We start from the raw sequence: 17,821 nt of genomic DNA, 5'->3' as shown, positions 1-17,821 counted from the left end.
GTCACTTGGTTTTTCCTCAATAGAAAAAGGAATTAAGTTTTAAAATCTCAAAAATGACTCTTACTATATTAGTGATGAATACCAGATATTAAAAGGCCCATTTTACCTTTAAATCCAGCTGCTTCAGCTTGTTTATACATTCCGAGAAAGAAGTAGGTACAGGCTAGGTTCACCCAGACTTCAGGATTGCAGTTTTCCTCTTTTGTTGCATTTTCATATTCCTGAAATACATATTAAGTAGCCATCTCATTTCAGCAGTAAAGCCATCCATGGGTCATTCTTCTACAACGGAATAGGATTTCTTACTGAGACTGTGCACATTTAAGGAATCCTACCTGCTCCTCAACTATCCTCTACCTGTAAGGTTAAATACTGAGCTGAAGCTCAATCCTAACTACACAGGACTGTTGGTCACATAATCTTATGCTTGTTCTTTCCCCTTTTAACATTGATATAGGCTAACAAACTGCAGAAATGAAAAGTGACTAACATATTTTATTTTTGCTAACTTAAAAAGACATACAAAAGGGGCCAGGCCAGTGGCACAGCAGTTAAGTTTGCACACTCCGCTTCAGTGGCCTGTGGTTCACCAGTTGAGATCTGGGTGGGGACCCTCACATCGCTTATCAAGCCACGCTGTGACAGGTGTCCCAGGTACAAAGTAGAGGAAGATGGGCACAGATGTTAGCTCAGGGCCAATCTTCCTCAGCAAAAAGAGGAGGATTGGCAGTGACTGTTAGATCAGGGCTAATCTTCCTCAAAAAAAAAAAAAGGAGACATACAAAAGATACCTTATAAAAAACACATAGGTTCAGTTAACTTAAAATCTGATGACCTTAATACACTACAAATTTCACTTCATTCTAATTGTTTTCTGGCTTTGTTTATGTGGCTTTACATTTTAAAAAGATATTTTTTTCCTTCCAAGAACAGTTTTTGAGATTCACTCTGTCAACTACATTTTCCATATACTTTTACTATTTATCAGTCTTTCCCCGATGGCTTTGTTTCTTTTTCTGACTACATTTGGGTTATTGTCTTTTCTCCTACATCTTTCACAAATACTACCAGCCTCTGTTCTTTCCTTTTCACATTTCCCTTTTCCTTCACCGATTTCGTTGCTTTGTTCTTCATCTCACCTCCCCGTGACCTGATCTTGGATACTTTCATTTCAGCTATGCGGGTTCTTTAAATATCCTTAGATTACATTTTGGGAGTAAGACTATCTTGGAAATGTTTAAACAATTTCATCTCCAAATTAAAAACTGCTTGACATAAGGCATCTATAATTTTATCTAGGTCCATAATCCTAAAGACTGTTCATCGTTAGATAGGGTTTACAACGACCAACGACGACAACTTTCAAAACAATACTTGCAAAAATATAAAGATAATATACTCTGTCCTATGTCTAAAATTAACAAATCCAAATAAAAATTAACTTCTTTTAAGAAAAGAATCATGAACATTCTTTATCAAAAGGGCTTATTTTTCTTCTTCTGAAGATTTCTTTAAGAAATACAAATGTTAATATGTTGAACAATCTCATTAGTATATATCTAAAAGTAAAAAGTAAACAGGACATATATACATACACTTGAACATAGATAAAAGATTTCTGAAGCCATACATCAAAAATGAGCCAATGGTTGCCTCCATTAACAAAAAAATAGGATTGGGGAAGGCAGACAGGATGGCTTTTTTTATTTTTACTTTGTTCCCTTCCATATTGTTTGAATTTTATCATGAGTGTATATTATTATAATACAAAGCTTAATGACATTTTCAAAACCCTTCCGTTATAATTTTTTTTTTTTACTAACCTCTAAAGCTCTCTTGTAGTCACCCAGGTGAAAGGCACAGTATCCAATCCACAAATTAGTATCCTCTTCCTGTTCCCCAACATGACGTTTGAACTTCAGGTTAAAATTTCATGAAAAAAAAATGATGAAAAACTTTGAATAGTAAACCCTCTGTTTAAAAACTGCTATGTTAAGTTACTGATGAACAACAGGAAATCACAAGTAATTGAAACAAGACAATACCCAATTTAATTAAACCTATACCTACAGAACTTAGCACAATCACCTTCTGATTGTCATAGAAACTTATATTTCAAATATTTCACATTTGCTTTTCTGTATTTACTGACACCTTACTCCAGAAAGTATTTAAGAGATATTCTCATAACAATTCTGGGGGATATGTAAGGAACGTAAGAACTATGTGAATTATTTAATGCCAAATAACTGAAGGTTAGCGAGATTAAGCAATGAACTCAAGGCCACACAGCCAGTAAGTGTGGTGGCAGGGACCACCAGAGCCCACTGACTCCGAAGCCCATGTTCTCCCACTCCATGCTCTGCTGCATTCAACCCCACACTTCAAACCTGTCCCATTAGCACACACGTACATTTATTCATAGGTCATGACCTTTCACTGAGGACAAGCCACTACAGCATTCTACTACCCCGGAACAGGCTTACCAGGGCTCATAAGAACTACGGGTGTTCAGAAGACTGGCCTCATTTATGTTCATTGTGAAAAAATTTTTATGAATTCCTCAGCTAACAGAAGAAAAGTCCTGTTTTGGAGGAAAGGACCGAGACCTTGAAGGAGGAGTCTGAACCACCATGTAAGGTGAGATTTTTTTCACTCTACAGGGTGATAAATCAAAAACATGGGTGCAAAATTAAATAGTGAGCCAACACATATTTACAGAGCATTGCTACAGAACTTCGGGTTCCTTGACCATTACAAGATGAAGACATCGTGGATACTTTCCTGTCTGGGCTAAGACCTTACGCTTGTAGCTAACTCCATAACATTAGAAAGCCTCCTCTCACCAATGCTGTGAATTTGAGTCCAGTACCTTAAGTGTGAAGAAATTCTTCTTTGAGGTCTCCCTGAATTTGCCCCAGGAATTCCCTGGAGCCACAGGAGAACTAAGGAGACTTCTTCACCCCAAACCACGGCAGTTCTCATTCCCAGACTGCATGGCCCTTTGACCCTAAGAATGTAAGCACAGAGCAGAGCCTCCCTGACAATTAAAGGCAGTGTGGGATTACACAAGAAATGTGTGGTCTTTGCCTTAAAGAAAATAGAGAAGAAAAAGAGAGACTGAAAAAAATTAGACAAATCCCTACCACTCAGTCCACTGATTGACAGAGCTAGAAGGTCCTTCCAAGCCAACTTCCTCACTTCCAAGATGAGAAAGCTGACATCAGAAAGTCACACAAGGTGCTCAAAACCAGAGCACTAGGAGGAAACAGAGGACTATACATGGAAGACTGAGAAAGATACATAAGCTAACTAAAATAATTATCGTTGATAGAGATGAGTGGCATGGCTGCAGCAGTGCTTTGGAGAAATGACTGCGGCACAACACAACCAGGTTGTGCTGTCAAAACTCTTCATCTCTTTGATCTTCGGTGCACTCCTTCATTCTCCCATAACCTGTGCGTCCCACAAAGCAGTGTCTCAAAGTGCAGCGTCCTTGGACCATCTACTTTAGAAGCACTTAGGCTAGTTGCCAAAAAAGCAGGTTCCTGAACACCACCAAAGACGGATTCTGTAGAGAATCAGAATCCCTAAGGCGGGGCCGGCCCCGTGGCCGAGTGGTTAACTTGGTGCACTCCACTTCGGCAGCCCAGGGTTTCACTGGCTAGGATCCGGGCGCAGACATGGCACCACTCATCAAGTCACGCTGAGGCATCATCCCACATGCCACAACTAGAAGAACCCACAACTAAAAATATACAACTGTATACCGGGGAGCTTTGGGGAGAAAAAGGAAAAATAAAATCTTAAAAAAAAAAAAAAGAATCCCTAAGGCAAGGGTTCATGAATACATATCTTAATAAGTACCCTAGGTGATTCTGAGGCATATTGAAAGGTGAGACCTGCTGCCACAGATTTGAAATATGTTCTAAAGCTATAAGATTTTAGACAATGAGCATGAAGCATGGTTGAATTATTTAAATTTGGTAAAAATGTTACAATATATAATAGAAATAAATCATAAATTGGTCAGGGGTTGGGAAGAACAGTGTGTGAACCGACACTGTATTAAATGTGCCTCTCTATTTTTCAGTTGGATTCACCATCGGTGGGACCAGACATAATTAAAAGTGTCCCTCAAAAGAAAAAGTCAAAAGGAAATGCTAGAAATGAAAAAACTCTGTAACAGAAATGAAGAATGCCTTTGATGGGCTCATCTGTAGACTGGACTCAACCAAGGAAAGAATCAGTGAGCTTGAAGATATGTCAATAGAAACTTCCCAAACTGAAATGCAAAGAGGAAAAAGAAGACAGAATAGAATATCCAAGAACTGTGGACAATAACAAAAGATATAACATACATGTAATGGAAATAGCAGAAGAAGAAGAGAGAGAGAAAGGGACAGAAGAAATATTTGAAGTAATAATAGCTGAGAATTTTCTAAAATTAATAAGATACATCAAACCACAGATCCAGGAAGATCAGAGGGGCACCAAGCAGGATAAATACCAAAAAAAAAAAAAAACTATACCTAGGTATATGATTTTCAAACTGCGGAAAACCAAAGACAAAGAGAAAATCTTGAAAGAAGCGGGGGGAAAAACATCTCACCTATAGGAAAACAAGGGTAAGAATTAAATCAAACTTTTTTTCAGAAACCATGCAAACAAGAAGAAAAAGAAGTGAAGCATTTAAAGTGTTAAAAGAAAAAAACCCATCAACTAGAATTCTGTATCTAGTGAAATTATCCTTCAAAAGTGAGGAAAAATAAAGACTTTCTCAGACAAAAAAGAAAAAGCGTCCCTCAAGAAATAAATCTCTTTTTAGTTCATCTTTAATCAGGTTTACAGTTAACTTGGAACTGGAATCTGTGCCTGACTAGATTGAAAGGAAGCCCCAGAATGTGCGCACCTGTTCCAACAGCACAGCACCCAGCATTCACCCAAGCATTCGTCTGCGTTCTGGTATTCACCTCCCAAGAAGCAACCTTCTTTGGACATTACCTCCAATAGAGTAATAGCTCCAGTGAAATCTCGTTGCGAAAGCAGCTCCTCTAGCTTTGGAATCTTCCTACCTTTCTTCTTTCTTTTGTCCGCTTGCGGTAGGTCCCCGCCTACAGCAGGTTTGGCCCTTGAAAGCATCTGTGAAAGAAACAACAAAGATCCAGCTCCTACGGTCAGTTTTAAACTGAGTGTGACAGCTCCAGCATTTACAAGTCAAATCCTTAAAAACGAATCCCAGGGAAGCCTATTCAAACTCCTTCTGTAACACGTATTTTACTAAAGGGGTCAAGGCCCTGGACTTGAGCTGAACCAAGCAGCTACTCCCAACTTCTGTATCTTCTCCAACTAGAGCGAGGTAAGAGACGCCTTCGCGCAGCTTCTGTCATCTCAGCCTTCCCTTGGTCCGCTTTCCAGCCCACGCGTAGCTCAGGTGTAGGGAAATGCAGAAGCAGGAGGAAAGAAAGCATCAAAGTCTTTAGTGGTACCCCTGTTCCCCGTGGGAACACGGGGAGGACGAGATCATCCTCTGCTGACACTCTTACACTTAGCCCAGAAGTGCGCTGGGAACCGCCAATCTCCAGTCCCAGGACCTACTCAGAGTTCTCCCTCACTGTTCAGCGCCACTAACCATCTTTTCGTCGGTCCTGTGAGCCCTCTCCGCAGACAGACCCCAAAGGCCGGGCCTCAGAGCGTCTCCGCATCCACACAGCTCGCTCTGTCTCCACGGCAACCCCGCGGGCGGGCTGGTCCGTCCCAGATTAGCGCTCTCAGAAGAACCGGTGCCCTCCGCTTCGTGGTTCCGTTCCGCTTCCTCCTCTCCTAGGAAGAGAGCGTCGTTCCTTTGCTAGGAGTGAGAGTTTGTTTCTCTGTTTATGTGTTTACTTCAGGAAAAAGCGAATTCGAATGGCCTTGCTTTTCGAATACATGTTCCGTGGGAAAGTCATTTTCAAGGACCACTTCCGATTTGGACCGCGTTGGGCTCCATAGCAACCCCCGGCGCTGACTGGCGCGTGATGTCGGCCTCCGGTGGCTGTGGGAAGCTTAGGAAGAAATTTCTCCTGAACCGAGGAAGCTGGCCTATGGAAGCGGGAGTTCACCAAAATACGTTTATTTCCGTTGACACACACAATATGGAACTGTCATAAATATGTGTTGTTTGGAGGACTTAATTTATCTTACTTGCGAACCCAGTTAACACGGCTGCAAAGGTGATCTAGTCACCGAATCATGGAATGTTAGAGAGCTGAAAGGGACGTCGAAGGACTTCGAGGCCAATCCTGAGAATTAACAGAACTAACATCTGGAGAAGTGAAGTAATTCTTCCAAGTGTATAGGCAGTTGTGGCACGGTTGAATTACATTACACACCACCCCGAATAACTAGCTTTATAGAGACTCAAGTGTACCATAAGCTCATAGAACGAAGGTATGACTTCCTAGATTCTTTCGCAGCCTCGTGGCGCTTCAGCCCCTGCCTCCCTCCCCCAGCCCCCACCACTACTTGAAGAGTAAATGAATGACTACGTATCTCAATTCACTGACACATACACTTTTGTATACACGCAAACATTGATATATAGATAGATATAGATATATAGAGATATACAGAGACATGGAGATAGGCATCTGTGTAGACTTCCGAGATGCACAAATTCACCAGCACAATACTTAACAATTCTTTTGGTTCCAAATATCACAAATATTCCTACTTTTGGTTGAATTTAAAACAAAATTATTTTTAGCTCATTTTTACAGAATAGTCTATATAATTTTGGAATCTCTTTGTTGTGATATTATTCAAATACCATAAAACTCACCCTTTTAAGATATACAATTCATCGCTTCTTGGCCTTTTGGCTAAGATCAAGTGTAACGTGTACAATTCAGTGACTTTCAGTATATTCACAGTGTTGTGTATCCATCACCACTATCCAACTCCAGAACACTTCCATCATCCCCAAAAGAAACCCCACATCCATCAACAGTTGTTCATCATTCCCCCCCTGCCCCCAGCCTCTGACAACCACTAATCTATCTTCTGTTTCTATGCATTTGCCTATTCTGGACATTTCCTGTAAGTGAAATCATACAAACAGAGATCTACATACCATATCTAAACACTGAAAATTTTTAAATCAGAGCAAACTGTTAAATAAAATGTTTTATCCTTGTATTCTGACAAATATACAGTCATAAAGAAGGTCAGGCTCTAATTTAGAATTCTCACGCTTCTCAGAATGCTGTTGCTAGAGATGGCAGTGTGGAGAGAGCTAGCCCCAACCCTCAACCCATGCCCTTCTCTTCTCAGCCCAGGCTCCATCTGCACCATGAGGAGCAGTGTGTGTGTGTGTGGACACCTAGCCCATAAGTGCAAGCTGTTGTCACCCACTCTCTCGTGAACTGTCACTCTCTGACACACCTAAAGGGAGAACAGATGCAGGGAAGAGACCTGTGCAGGTGTGGAAACAGGCTTGGGGTTGCGTGGCAGGGAATTCAGAGTCCTGGGCACCATAGCATGGTGAGGATGGCTGCAAGAACCCCTTAGCTCCATGGCTTCTTCACATCTGGTGTAGAGTCAGAGCACTGAGCCCTGGGCAGGGACCCCTCTCTCTAGGGCCTAAGGGCAGTATTGCTGATAATGCTGTAAACAGCCTTGTTGATCTTGCTAAATCTATTGAAATGATCTCTGATTTCTAGCAGTTTGGGATACTGCTTTAAACCTCTAAATTCCTGTAGAGGCTGTTTGAACCATAGCTATAATTATGAAGGACAGAACATGGCATTAAGTATACTTGAGAAGAAGCTATTATTCCCAGCTACAGCTCTAAGAATCTAATGTGTTATGAAACACATAACAACAGAGACACGCAAAAGCTGGTTGCATGGGTTTAAGAGGGAAAGTTGGAACTTGCAAACTTGTTGCAATTGCAATAGAACAGCAATTTCTGAGAGGTTGTAAAAAATAACTCAGATTGTGATGATAGTTGTGTGACTATGTAAATTTACTTAAAAGCATTGAACTGTACAATTAAAACAAGTTAATTTTATGATATGTAAATTGCATTTTGCTAAATCTGTTTTCTTGTTGTTTTTTGTTTTAAGGTAATCCAGATCTGAGCTCAGAGTGCTGTTCTGGAGTCTCTGTTACTCCAGTCTAGCCCTGTTGCACAGTGGTATTGACACGAAGTCCTTGGAAACCACCAATCATTCTCCAGGGCCATGAGTTGCTGAGGGAATATGAAAGACAGTAAGAAGTTTTGGCATTTCTTGATAGAGTGGATTTTCCTTAAGGAAAAGTTCTCACGAAAAGGAGAACCCTCACCATTTCTGCTACAGAACCACAGTAACTCTATTCATCAATTCTATTGAGTGCTGTTAGTTTTTTCTTCTTTTGTTCACTAGTTTCACAAATATTCCACCTTACCATTGAAAAGGATGTTTTAAAAGACAAATTTTAGGGAGGGACATCAGCATCATGGCAGAGTAAGCTCTTCCCTTAGACTATCCCCCCTAAGATACAATGAAAAGGACACTCATAAACCAGCAGAGGACATTGACACAACACAATAGATGTCTGAGAGATCCATGCAGCCCTACCTCTGAAGGTGGAGGTGCTGGGCCCTCAGGGAGGCAGTGGAAGGAGGTAAGGAGATCTCCCCTCCCTCCCCAGATGGCAGAGATCTAGGGCACAGGACCACATGCATCTATGGGGGGTGGGGGAGGAGAGCTGCCCTCCACAGAAATTTCTTCACTCTCAGAATTGCCTCCCAGCCTGTGAGAAAGCTCTACACCAAGGAGGAAAAGCAATCGTGAGGGTGTCTTCATCAACCCAAGCACCCCAGGAGGGCAGAGAGTGAGTGCAGAGTGGGAGAGCCCTAGGACCGTACATGTGAAACAAAGTACCCCTTCCCCATCCTGGTGCATCAGCTCAGCCAGTCAGCCAGAGCAAGGGACTCTGCCAGAGTGCCTACCCATAGGTTTGTTAAGCAGCAGAGGTGAGCATGCAAACACAGATGGGCCCTGTCAGCATAGCTTCCAAAGGACAGGCACAGATGCCAGAGATCATGGAAGGCCCAGAATACACAGCTCCTACACCCTCACCCCCAGTGGCAGCAGGTAGAATCTGTGACCAGATACTACCACTATGCACAAATACACCCCATCAAATAGTATGAAGCGTTATATTAACACTCCAGACCAGAAGGAGAATGACAAGCACCCAGAAATCAATCCTGAAGGCACAGAAATTTACAATCTAAATGACAGAGGATTCAAAATAGCTATCATAAAAAAACTCAATGCGTTACAAGAAAACTCATAAAGACAGTTCAATGAAATCAGGAATAAAATTAATGAACAGAGGGAGTTCTTCACAAAAGAGATTGAAACCATAAAAAAAAAATCAAAGACGTTGGAGATGAAAAACACAATGAATGAGATAAAGAAAAATCTGGAGTCCTTAAATAACAGAGCTGATTTATGGAGGACAGAATTAACAATTTAGAGGACAGGAATGTGGAAATGCTTCAGTGGAGGAGAAGGGAGAACTAAGACTAAAAAGAAATGAAGAAATTCTCTGAGAAATATCTGACTCAATTAGGAAATGCAACATAAAGATGATAGGTATTCCAGGTAGAGAAGAGAGGGAGAAGGGAATAGAGAGATTATTCAAAGAAATAATAGCAGAGAACTTCCCAAACCTGGAGAAGGAGCTGGAATTACAAATAAAAGAAGCCAATAGAACTCATTACTTGATGTAAAAAGACCTTCTCCAACGGATATATTAGTAAAACTGGTAAAAGTCGATGACAAAGAAAAAATATTAAGGGCAGTAAGGCAGAAGAAAATAACCTATAAAGGAACCCCTATCAGGCTTTCAGTAGATTTCTCAGCAGAAATCTCACAGGCTAGGAGAGAGTGGAATGATATATTCCAAATTCTGAAAGACAAAAACTTTCAGCCAAGAATACTCTATCCAGTGAAAATATCCTTCAGATAAGATGGAGAAATAAAAACTTTCCTAGATAAACAAAAGCTGAGGGAGTACATCATCACAAGACGCCCCACCCCCAAGAAATGATCAAGAAGGCTCTCATACCTGGGGGAAAAAGAGAAGTGTTTACAAAGCCTTGAGTGAGAGATAAATAGGCAAACAAAATCAGAAAATTGCAGCGTTCTATCAGAACAGGTTAGCAAACACTTAATTATAACATTAAAGATGAAGGGGAGGAAAGCATCAAAAATAAATATCATCACTGCAATTTACCCACAAACTCACAACACAAAATGGAATAAGTTGTGACAACAATAAATTAGGGAAGAGGAAAGGGTTGGAACCTGCTTAGACTAAGGAAATAAGAGGCTATTAGAAAAGGGACCGTCTATGAGATCTATACAAACCTCATGGTAACTGCTAAACAAAAAATCAGAGCAGAGATACAGGTGATAAATAAAGAGAAAACAAAAAACCATCATAGAGAGCCACTAAACTGAATTGGCAACCAAAATACATGGGACAAGAAACAGGGGAAATACAGAACAATGGGAAAAAAGTGATAAAATGGCAGCATTAAGCCCTCATATATCAATAATCACTCTAAATGTAAATGGATTGAGTTCTCCAAAGAAAAGACACAGAGTGGCTGGGTGGATTAAAAAATAAGACCCAAAAATATGCTGCCCCCAGGAAACACATCTCAGCTCTAAAAACAAACAGAAGCTCAGAGTGAAGGGATGGAAGATGATACTCCAAGCTAGTGGCAAACAAAGACAGCAGATGTTGCCATACTTATATTAGATAAAGTAGACTTCAAGATAAAAGAGGCAATGAGAGACAAAAAGGGGCAGTATATAATGATAAAATAGATACTGCATCAATAGGACATAACACTTACAAAACTATATGCACCTAACACAGGAGCAACAAAGTACACAAAGCAATTATTAACAGACATAAAAGGAGATATTAACAGCAACACAGTAGTAGTAGGGGACCTTAACACCCCTCTTACATCAATGGATAGATCCTCTGGAGAGGAAGTCAATAAGGAAATAATGGAATCAAATGAAATACTAGACTAGATGGACTTAATAGACATATATAGCACACTCCATCCCAAAACAGCAGATGACACATTCTTCTCAAGTGCACATGGAACATTCTTAAGGATAGACCATATGTTGGGAAACAAGGCAAGCCTCAATAAATTTAAGAAGACTGAAATCATATCAAGCATCTTTTCCTATCACAATGCTATGAACCTAGAAATCAACCACGAGAAAAAAACCTGGGAAAGTGATAAATGTGTAGAGACTAAACAACATGCTACTGAACAACAAATGGGTCACTGAAGAAATTAAAGGAGAAATAAAAAAATCTGAAGACAAATTAAAATGAAAACACACCATACCAACTCACATGGGATGCAGCAAAAGCAGTCCTAACAGGGAAATTCATAGCAATACAGGCCCACCTTAACAAGAAAGAAAAATCTCAAATAAGCAATCTTAAACTCTACCTAACGAAAGTAGAAAAAGAAGAACAAACAAATCCCAAAGTCAGCAGAAGGGGGGAAATAATAAAAACTAGAGCAGAAATAAATGAAATTGAAACACAAAAAACAGTAGAAAGGATCAATGCCACTTAAGAGCTGGTTCTTTGAGAAGATAAACAAAACTGACAAACCCTTAGCCAGACTTACTAAGAAAAAAAGAAAGAAGGCTGAAATAAAGGAAAAGAATGAAAGAGGAGAAATCACAACGATACCATAGAAATATAAAGGATTATAAGAGAATACTATGAAAAACTATATACCAACAAATTGGGCAATCTAGAAGAAATGGATAAATTCTTAGACTCATACAACCTCCCAAAAGTGAATCAAGAAGAACAAGAGAATCTGAATAAACTAATCACAAGTAAAGACATTGAAACAGGATCAAAAACCTCCCAAAAAACTATAACTCCAGGACCGGACAGTTTCTCTGGAGAATTCTGTCAAACATGCAAGCAAGATTTAATACCTATCCTTCTCAAACTATTCCAAAAAATTAAAGAAGATGGAACACTTACTGACACATTTTACGAGTCCAACATTACCCTGATCCCAGAGGCAGAAAAGGACAATACAAAGAAGGAAAATTACAGGCCAATATTACTGATGAACACAGATGCAGATATCCTCAAAACAATATTGGCAACCCAAATACAGGAATACATTAAAGGATCATACACCATGATCAAGTGGGATTTATACCAGGGATGGTTCAACATCTGCAAATCAATTGCTGTGATACACCACATTAACAAAATGAGGAACAAAAGCCACATGATCATCTCAATAGATGCAGAGAAAGTATTTAACAAGATCCAACATCCATTTATGATTAAAACTCTCAATAAAATGGATATAGAAGGAAAGTATCTCAACATAATAAAGGCCATATATGACAAACCCACAGCGAACATCATACTCAATGGGGAAAAACTGAAAGTCATCCCTCTGAAAACAGGAACAAGACAAGGGTGCCCAGTCTCACCACTTTTATTCAACATAGTACTGGAGGCTTTCGCCAGAGCAATTAGGCAAGAGAAAGAAGTAAAATGTACCCAAACTGGAAAGGAAGAATCTACAGATTCAACACAATCCCAGTCAGAATCCCAATGACATTCTTCACAGAAATAGAACAAAGAGTCCTAAAATTCATATGGGGCAAGAAAAGATCCCAAATAGCTAGAGCAATCTTGAGAAAAAAGAACAAAGCTGGAGGCATCACAATCCCTGACTTCAAAATGTACTGTAAAGCTATGGTAATCAAAACAGCATGATACTGGGACAAAAACAGGCACACAGATCAATGGAACAGAACTGAAAGCCCAGAAGTAAAACCACACATTTATGGACAGCTAATCTTCAACAAAGGAGCCAAGAACATACAACGGAGAAAGGAAAGTCTTTTCAATAAATGATGTTGGGGAAACTGGACAGCCACATGCAAAGAATGAAAGTAGAACATTATCTTTCACCATAAACAAAAATTGACTCAATATGGATTAGAGACTCTTTGATGTTAGTGTTAGAATGATCTTTTCGAATACCATATCTACTTGGGCAAGGGAAACAAAAGAAAAAATAAACAAATGGGACTTCATCAGTCTAAAGAGCTTCTGCAAGGCAAAGAAAATCAGGAACAAAATGAAAAGGCAACTCACCAACTGGGAGAAAATATTTGCAAATCATATATCCGACAAGGAGTTAATTTCCAAAATATATAAAGAACTCATATAACTCAACAACAAGAAAACAAACAACCAGATCAAAAAATGGACAAAAGATCTGAATAGACCTCTTCCCAAAGAACATATACAGATGGTGTACACGCACATGAAAAGATGTTCAACATCACTAATCATTAGGAAAATGCAAATCAAAACTACAAGGAGATATCACTTTACACTTGTTAGAATGTCTATAATTACCAAGACAGAAAAAAAAACCCCCAAATGTTGGAGAGGATGTGGAAAAAAGGGAGCCTTCATTCACTGCTGGTGGGAATGCAAACTGGTACAGCCGCTATGGAGAACAGTATGGAGATTTCTCAAAACGTTAAAAACAGAAATACCATACGACCCAGCTATTCCACTACTGGGTATTTATCCAAAGAACTTGAAATCAATAATTCAAAGAAATTTATGCCCTCCTATGTTCACTGCAGCATTATTCACAATAGCCAAAACATGGAAGCAACCCAGGTGCCCAGTGACTGATGAATGTGTAAATAAGATGTGCTATATACATATATACAACGGAATACTACTCCGCCATAAAAAAAGACAAAATCATGCTATTTGCAACATCATGGATGGACCTTGAGGGTATTACGTTAAGCAAAACAAGCCAGACAGAGAAACACAGACACCATATGATTTCACTCATATATGGAAGATAAACAAACACATGGTCAAAGAAAACAGATTAGTGGTTACCAGAGGGGAAGGGGATTGGGAGATGGGCATAAGGTATAAAGGGTCACATATATACGGTGACTGGAAAATAGTAATGTGCAACTGAAATTTCACAATGTTATAAACTTATGACCTCAATAAAACAAAAATAAATTATTTTTAAAAAAAACAAAAAAATTTTATTTCACTCCCTCCTAGTGAGTTATATGGGTTCATGAGAAGAAGACCCTTTTATTTTCTTTGCTGAGGAAGCTTCACCCTGAGCCAATATCTGCTGCCATTCTTCCTTTTTTTGTGTGTCAGCCACTGCCACAACATGGCTACTAACAGGAGAGTGGTGTAGTCTGCACCTGGGAACTGGGCCCAGGCCACTGATGCAGAGCACACCAAACTTTATCACTAGGCCACTGGGGTTGCCCCTGGAAGAGGACCCCTTTTTGAATGTTCTAAGCAAGAGCAAAAATGACTCTGGGATTAAGCACTTGAAAAATACTCCCTAAAGAAATATGTTTTTCTGTTATTTTAAAATAACTTGTTTTTTCTTATTACAAAATTACTCAGTATTCACCATGGAAATTTTGGAAGATACTGAGAATTAAAATGAAGAAAGTGCAAATTATCTATAAATTTATAAGCAAGAAATGACACCAGTTAACATTTTGCTTTTTAAAAAGTGATTTAACCAGTACTGAAAGATAATACGGTAATGGCTGAACTATGAATAGATTGGAGAACTAGATAATAAGAAATCTGTAGATGATAATTGTTGAAGCTGGATGATGATTTTATGCATGTTTATTATACCATTCTATTTTTGTGTAGAAATTTACCATAATCTAAAATAAAAAAGAGACATCTATTTGAAAACTCCCAAATTCTTTTGTATGGCCGTACTTTTAACTGAAATGAATTAAAGACTGGGGAGTCAATATTTATTTCAATATAAAAGGTAATTTGCATTTATACCAGTTAAAACTAAGTGGCTTTGTGTATGTGAGGATACTGAGAAAAGTAACTTATAATCTCTGCTATTGTAATTGTTTATTTGGTGGGAAGATAATTGGAAGATCAGAAAGCAATATAAAGATAATAAAATGTAAACAGGAAAAATACCAGGGGTTGCAACCAGGTCTGAAAGAAGGAAGCCCTGAGAGAAGGAAGTCCCTGTGTCAGCCAGCCACTGAGGTGTGGGGTCCTGGGAAGGTCCATTTCAGTTCATCCCCTAGTGCTGAAGGCAGCCTGCTAGCAAGAGCTAAAGGTGGCATAGGGTTGTGTGCTTCAGAGGCAGCAAGACCTGCATTTGAAACTGCCTCCCTTGCTTCCTACCTGTGTGACCTTGAGCAGGTTAGTTAACCTCTCTGAGTTTTAGTTTTTCCTCTGTAAATAGAGGTAATAAAACCCATCTCACCAATTTGCTTAAGACTCACGCGAGATCATTTACAAGCAACAGGTAGGATAACAGTGATTAAGCATGCAGCCTCAGGAGAGACTGCCTGAGTTCACCTACTTGCTTTAGCTGTGTGACCTGAGCTAGTCACTACACCTCTCTAAGCTTCAGTTTTCTCACCTGTAAAAAGAAAATGATAACGATAGTACTTCGCTCCTAGGTCCACTGGTTGTGAAAGGTGAATGAATTATACAGAGAAAGTATTTAGAATAGTGCTGGGCACACTGTCAGAGTGCTGTGACATGTGCTTCAGTCCTCATATTATTTTTTTAGTGAGATATAATTTGCATGCCACAAAATTCACTATTTTAAAGTGTACAATTTAGTGATTTTTTAAGTATATTCACAAGATTGTGCATCAACATTATGTAATTTTAGAGCATTGTTATCACCCCCAAAAGAAACCTGTCACTCCCTGTTCCCCTTTCCCAAACCCCTGGCAACCATTCGTCTATTTTCTATCTCTATGGATTTGCCTGTTCTGGACATTTCATATAAACGGAATCATGCAGTATCTGACCCTTTATGTTTGGCTTCTTCAACTTAGTATAATGTTTTCAAGGTTCATCTGTGTTAATAGATGTACCAGTACTTCATTCTTTTTGATGGCTGAATAATATTTCATTGTATGGATACGCCACATTTTGTTTAAGTCTTCATATTATTTAAAGCACTTAATACATAGTAAATGCTCAGGGTCTGGTGGTCTTGTTAATGTCCCGCCCAGTGCCTTGGGCTTTAAGGCACAGCCTCAATCCTATTCCATCTCAATTCTAGGTGGAATAGTACTCAAGGAAGAAGCCCAAGCCATGAAAGCCCACCCAGATGCAGCCTGCTGCTGGGCCTCTGCCTGCCACGCCCGTTCCTGCCTTGACCTTCCACACACTGGTCTCCAAGTCTCAAGTTCTCTGTTATGTATCTCTAGCTACACACAACCTGGTAACCTGTTGTAATTCCCACTCCCTCTCATCTACTCTCTTCACCTAATCTGTTCTTTCAGTCCTGTGGACCTGATTACCTACCCAGTTTCCTTAAACAGTCCATATTACGAGCCAGCCCTCATGGCCTGGTGGTTAAAGTTCAGCCCTCTCACCGCCTCCGGCCCAGGTTCATTTCCCCCTTGCAGAACCCCACCACCCATCTGTCAGTTGCCATGCTGTGGTAGTGGCTCACAGAGAAGAACTAGGAGGACTTACAACCAGGATATACAACCATGCACTGGGGCTTTGGGGAGGGAAAAAAACCCAGAAAAACAGTTCATGCTGCTTCATGTTTTGGACCTTTGTTATTTTGTGTGTTTGGCTGTATTGTATTAATTATCCATTCCTGCATAAAAGTTTGCCCCAAAACATAATAGCTTAGAGCAATCAATATTCTTCTCTCTCATGGTTTCTGCTGAGGAGCTCAGCTGGGTGGTTCTGGCTCAGAGTCTCTGCTAACATTGAAGTCAAGCTGTCAGCTGGGGCTCTACTCACCTGATATCTTGACTGAGGCTGAAGGATCCCATTCCAAGTGGCTCACCCACATGCCTGGCAAGTTAATGTTGGTTGTTGACAGGAACCCTTTGCTCCTTGCCATGTGGATCTCTCCAGAGGGCTGCTTGAGTGTCCACACAACCTAACAATGCGCTTCCCCAGAGTGAATGATGAAAGAGTGAATGAGGAGGAAGTTACAATGTTTTGTATGACTTAGACTTGTAACTCACACTGCGGTTTCTGTAATATCCTATTCATTACACAGACCACGCCTATTCACTATGGGAGGGGACTACACCAGGGTGCAAATATCAGGAGGGGAAACTTGCTGGGGGCCAGCTGACTGCCACATCAGGCCATCGTCACCAAGTCAGCCCCACCTCCGGATTACTACATGCCCATTGCCTCTGCCTTCAGACCAGTGTTACTAGAAGGTTTGCAGCCTGAAGTTGCTCATTTTAACACCACCAAAGCAAAGTCTGTAAATTTATTCTCAAAGAGGGAAATGCCTTTCTCCCTCTAAAGGTAACCCCTCCGCTATACCTACTGCTCCATCCCTCCCCAGTTCAGTTCTTCTGAGGGAGCCTCGCTGCTAAGCAGATTCAATCCAGGGAAAACCCCTCTGCCTGCTCCTCACCTCTGCCCTGCCCTGTCTGTCTCACCGTTTGACTAACACCTCCCTTGACTCCCACATTTCCTGGAGAACACCTGTTTGCCGTGGACTTTGGACATTTCATCTGACTCAACCCTCTGATGTTTATGTACTTTTAATTTCTATGACTTAACATAGCTGACTCATCGCTGCCTTGTGTGTGTTTTGCTTCCTTCTCTGATTGGTGGTTCAACTGATTCACACAGCCTGATATCAGGCGAATGTGTCCTAGCAACTGCAGCTTGGCACGCTCCTCCAATTTATTTATTTATTTATTTA

The 17,821-nt window shown here is 40.2% G+C and overlaps 1 protein-coding gene across 3 annotated transcripts in view; it reads right to left on the bottom strand.

Moving 5' to 3' along the window:
* Positions 1 to 17,118, bottom strand: part of IFT56 (intraflagellar transport 56) — a 59,113-nt gene extending 41,995 nt beyond the window's left edge. The window contains exons 1-4 of one of the 3 annotated variants that reach the window (XM_005609441.4): positions 16,891 to 17,118; positions 5,005 to 5,142; positions 1,824 to 1,916; positions 107 to 221 (exon numbers count right to left, since the gene is read on the bottom strand). In XM_005609441.4, coding sequence (XP_005609498.1) covers positions 107 to 221; positions 1,824 to 1,916; positions 5,005 to 5,142 — 346 coding nt within the window. In that variant the 5' untranslated portion in view covers positions 16,891 to 17,118. Of the gene's footprint in view, positions 1 to 106; positions 222 to 1,823; positions 1,917 to 5,004; positions 5,143 to 5,632; positions 6,083 to 16,890 lie in introns of those variants that run through there. The other 2 variants (XM_001496808.7, XM_070265944.1) reach the window with 2 other exon arrangements.
* Positions 17,119 to 17,821: the final 703 nt, after the last annotated feature.

Source organism: Equus caballus, chromosome 4, assembly GCF_041296265.1.
Source record: "Equus caballus isolate H_3958 breed thoroughbred chromosome 4, TB-T2T, whole genome shotgun sequence".
In the NCBI taxonomy this organism is placed as follows: Eukaryota; Metazoa; Chordata; class Mammalia; order Perissodactyla; family Equidae; genus Equus; species Equus caballus.
This window is presented reverse-complemented; position numbering and strand designations above follow the sequence as displayed.